The sequence below is a fragment of the Hemibagrus wyckioides genome, linkage group LG22 (assembly GCF_019097595.1).
Source record: "Hemibagrus wyckioides isolate EC202008001 linkage group LG22, SWU_Hwy_1.0, whole genome shotgun sequence".
Taxonomy (NCBI): domain Eukaryota; kingdom Metazoa; phylum Chordata; class Actinopteri; order Siluriformes; family Bagridae; genus Hemibagrus; species Hemibagrus wyckioides.
In genome coordinates, this window is record NC_080731.1 from 21576218 (window position 1) to 21580956 (window position 4739).

At 40.1% G+C, this 4739-nt stretch overlaps 1 protein-coding gene across 4 annotated transcripts in view; it reads left to right on the top strand.

The window, feature by feature from the left end:
* The window catches only part of LOC131343200 (uncharacterized), a 122834-nt gene that overhangs the window by 16040 nt on the left and 102055 nt on the right, over positions 1 to 4739 (top strand). For all 4 annotated transcript variants that reach the window (XM_058374687.1, XM_058374688.1, XM_058374689.1 and 1 more), the window contains 3 exons: positions 2202 to 2264; positions 2614 to 2916; positions 3672 to 3956. In XM_058374687.1, the coding sequence (XP_058230670.1) occupies positions 2204 to 2264; positions 2614 to 2916; positions 3672 to 3956 (649 nt within the window). In that variant the 5' untranslated portion in view covers positions 2202 to 2203. The remainder of the gene's footprint in view (positions 1 to 2201; positions 2265 to 2613; positions 2917 to 3671; positions 3957 to 4739) is intronic.

Genomic DNA, 4739 nt, shown 5'->3' on the forward strand with positions numbered 1-4739 from the left:
TTGCACTAGCGAGTATAATTTTGTGCTTACTTGTTGGGCTGCAACATCTGAGAATTTAATCAAGCCAGTCACCTGTTCGGTTACAATAGGCTGTAATGAAGAACTACCTGTGCTCATAGAAGACATCATATTTACAGTCTGTTCTACCTGAACTTTCAAAGCAGTCGATCTGAGTCCTCTTCCACTATAGAACGTAACTCTGTCTCTGGAGCATTCATCTCATCAATGAGGTCTCGAAGCATAAGCAAGTGGTACATCCCCTGGTCCTCCAGACTTTGCAGTTTCTCTTCACGCAGAAAGTCAACAATGAAGTCATAGAGCTGACATACCTCTGTAGCACCCACACTTGACAATGCCTCTTCTCCCTACTTCCAGCAGAACTCAGCTATTCTGTAAAGTGCCTGGTGTTTCGACTCTCCAACCAGCAGGTGGAGCTGTTTCACAATGTCTCATCTTAGTTCTCGAAGGGTCACCATTACTGGAACAATGGAATCTGCTCATTCGGTCAGCAATCTGGATTGAAGTTCCTTCACTGTGGTTCTTTATATTTTATATTAGCAAGCAACCAGCAGGTGGCGCTAATCCCGGACGAGCCCCCAAGATGTTACCCGTCTCAGACCAAAGAGGGTATTGGGAAAATAGAATACTCAGTTTGTCAATACTGCAGAAAAGTCTGAGAGACACCTTAATATGCTGCAAGCTCTGGTGATGTTTGATGAACTCTGCTTTCTTACTCTTTTCTTTTATAATGTTAACATGAATTGAAGGTATTCAATTATACAAAAAAGAAAATAAAAATAGTTTTGTAAAATACCAAAAATTAAAACAATAAAACTCAAATAAACCCCATGTAAACTCAATGTGAATGCCATGTATTCTAATAAAGTCCATTTATTCAAATAGTCTATGACTGTCTGTGATTCAGTATGGCACATGTAAGTGAACAATACATTACATTATACATCCTTTTCATTAAACAGGTCTGCCATTTCATTTCACCCTGTGTTTCACATGGATGTAGCCATTTTGGCTCAACTCCAATACACTCGCTGCCATTTTGGTTTAACTCAAACTAGATTTAACTCTGATACAAATCAGAAATTTAACTCACATTTACATCCATATGTACTTACAGTCCATATGTAGAACTCTTTAAACACATCTATGAACTAATTTTGTGAACATGCTTGCTTATCTGTCACTGTTTCTTTACACATTTGTTCATGGATCACACCAATTAATCACCTACTTTACAAAATCTAACAAAAAATTATTAAAACAAACTGCATTTATCTACACTCACATGTATAACAAAACATCATAACTCATTTAATGTTGTTTCAAGCGGTTAACAAACCATATTTTGCTCACCTGCAGAAAAATCAGAGAGACACATTTATATGCTTTGAGCTCTGGTGATCTTTAATGAACTCTGACCCAAGCTCCGCAGTTCAGTGTCTCAAAAGTGCTAAGTGCCCTCTACAGGAGGCATGAAATAAAACACTTTCAGAGTTAGCCCAAAATACAGCAATCATTACTAAATTAAATGGAACAACATCATGTAACCTTTCACTGTTTTGTTGGGTGTATATTTTTCCTGTGGATATACACACTCTTTACACATTTGTTTTTGACCCTCTACACTCTCCCCTATTTTTTTAATGGCTCCTGCTGAAGGATACACCTGATACACCTGCTGATCCGACTCTGAACATTTGCCGCATTTCTTCGTAAACAGCAGCGTTAGAAGTTGCTCCTGTGGATGTCTGTCAACTTCCAAAAGTTCCAACATCCATCAGTTTGTGACATTGTTGTGAAACCGTTGGAGAATGTAAAATGTTGGTTAAGAGACCAATGGCTTAATTCGCTGCTTGATCAGGTTTAGTAGTATGTGTGGGAGAGTATAGTTGCTTGTGTGAAAGGGCATGATAGCAGGAGAAAGTGTCATGTAGAAATGATTTCTGATTGATGCTGAAAGTGTAGAAGGTCAGAAATAAGTGAAGTGTTCAGTCTTTAAAGCTGATTAGAAATCTAGAAAAGTGTTTATTAGGATCAAAGCTGACTGACTGCTGAATGTGTGTAAAAGTGAGTGAATTCAGTAAATTGCAGCTTTAATGATAAAGTGTTGCTATGAGTCCATGTCTGTCTCCTGCTTTATTCTCCACCTGTGCAGTGCTGATGGTGGTGTTGTGTCTCCACAGCCATGCAGTTCTGCAGCCTTCATCACTGTGTCCTGGTCTTCCTCATCCTCACATTCACCACTGGTAAGTGGCATTACAACACAAATACACAATATACACTACACACTACACCACAACTACACAATATACACTAGACACTACACAATAAACACTATACAATATATACCACACACTCTAACTACACAATATACACTACACACTCCACAATAAACACTACACACTCTAACTACACAATTAACACTACACACTAACTACACACTACACTATATACACTACACACTCTAACTACACAATAAACACTACACACTCTAACTACACAATAAACACTATACTATAATAAAAACACACTATACAATATACACCAGAACTGTACACTACACACTCCTCACTCTCACTTTATTCTCTCTTTCAGCTCCTGTATCAGCTCTTGAGGTTTGTCCTACACGAGGGAAGCTTCATCAGTCAGTGACGCTCTCATGTAAACATCAGTGTTCTGGTTTATTGAAATGGGCCTTACTTAGTAATCGAGATGTTGTCCTGGCTGAGTGTGATCGGACATCATGCAGGTCAAAGGAGGGATTTAACATCTCTCATGATCAGTACCTGAGAGGAGATTCCTCTCTCACCATCACTGCAGCTGATTACAGTCAGAGGAACGTGTACGCATGTGAATGTGAAGACTCAGACTTCTCTTATGTTCGCCTCATCATAGAGAGTAAGTGTCTTTATCTCTTCTCCTGCTGATAAAACCTTCACTCTGAATTATTAGGATCATAATCAGAGTGGAGTTCATCAAACAGTGAGGGTTTAATACTGAAATGACAGACATCAGGATTCAGACCTCAGACGTAACTGCAGACTTCACCTTTATTCAGAAGTTATGTGAGAGTCACACATGTGGGCGGAGTTTATCTAAAACAGAGGCGTGTCTTAGTTTTGCTTGATTTTCACCTTGAACTCAAGCACTTTTTTCTTTCCTGATTTGGGCTTGAGTGGTTCGGCAGGATTAAGTCCAGCGCCACCATCTGACCGTTTGATGGAACTACAAAATGTCCGACTGAACTGTGTGTTTTGTCTGTAAACACAATCACACACACTGTGGAATGTCATTCAAGGACAAGCTGAAATAATTATCATTATTAATAAATGAATATCACTGTCCCTTTAAAGTCCACTAAACTATTTTCACCTTTTTGTACTTAAAGTTTAATCAGAGACATTAAAGGTGAGTGTCTGTGGTTAAAGGCAGTCTTCTAGACACTACTGAAAAACTCAGAAATCTGGCAGCCTCACAGGTGTGAAGTCCACACAGGTGATGTTCAGAATCTGAAACGGCCTTAAGGAGCTGAGGAACCCGACTCTGACCACCAGGAATGTCCCCCACATCAACACTGCACTCTGAATGGGACTGTAAGGCTTTATGTTTGTATCTAAATCTAGCTGAAGTTCCTCCATGTTTTTTCTCCTCAGCTGTGTTCTCACCAGTTCAGATGGAGTCTGGTGAAGATCTGAAGCTGCATGTGTCTGTACCAGAACCAGTGGAGGTGATTTATAAAAGCAGTGGTTCAGCTGATGAAGTGATCTGCAGTGTGAATAATCGCTCACTGCAGTGTAAAGATAAATACAGAGACAGAACATCACTCACTTACCCTGAGCTCACACTGAGACACATGGAGCCGAGGGATAGTGGACGTTACACCATCCGGGACACGAAGAATGAGGAAGACATTCAGATATACGCCGTCTCTGTGGAAGGTACGTCTCAGTGTGGTCTGTAACATAAAGAGTTTAACACTGAATTATAGGAAACATGTCACTCCATAACTGACAGCAGAACTGATTTAGATTTCTAATAAGAATTCTATTAGACAGGGCATGAATCCAGTGGACAGAATCGTCTCAGAATGAAATACCACCTCATCAGTATTTATCATTAACACCTGATCTTCAAAGACATCCAGGATTTATTACATTTTATTTTAGTTCTTTTAGTATCAGTAAAGTCTGAGTCTCTGCTGTAACTGTCCTTTAGCCTGTAACCTGCATTGCATTCTGGGACTTTGAGTCCGGCGCTCGCTCTGGCGGCTTCACTCCATCTACACAGACTCATTAATACGACTCTGAACATGGCTGGAAGATCAAACGTGTGTTAGAAAAGAAACGTGTTCTAGTGACTGTATGAGAGAAGAGTGGAAGCTGAGTGTTTTTATTTCCATTCTTTCCACATTAAAGTCCACTGGAACTGTGCAGCAATCACATTAACAGTGTCTCCCTGTGACATCAGAGCAACAGACACGCCTTTTAACTGTGTGTGTGTGTGTTGTAGAGCCTGCTGTTCCTGTATGGGGGATTGTACTGATAGTGATGAGTCTGCTCTGCTGTGCTGCAGTGGGAATATACTTTCTGTGGAGATACCTTAAGAGAAAACAGGTAAGAGTAACTGTGTCAAGTGTGTGTGTATGAGTCTGTGTGTGTGTGTGTGTGTGTGTGTGGATGAGTCTGTGTGTGTGTGTGTGTAAGAAAGAGAGAGAGTGAGAG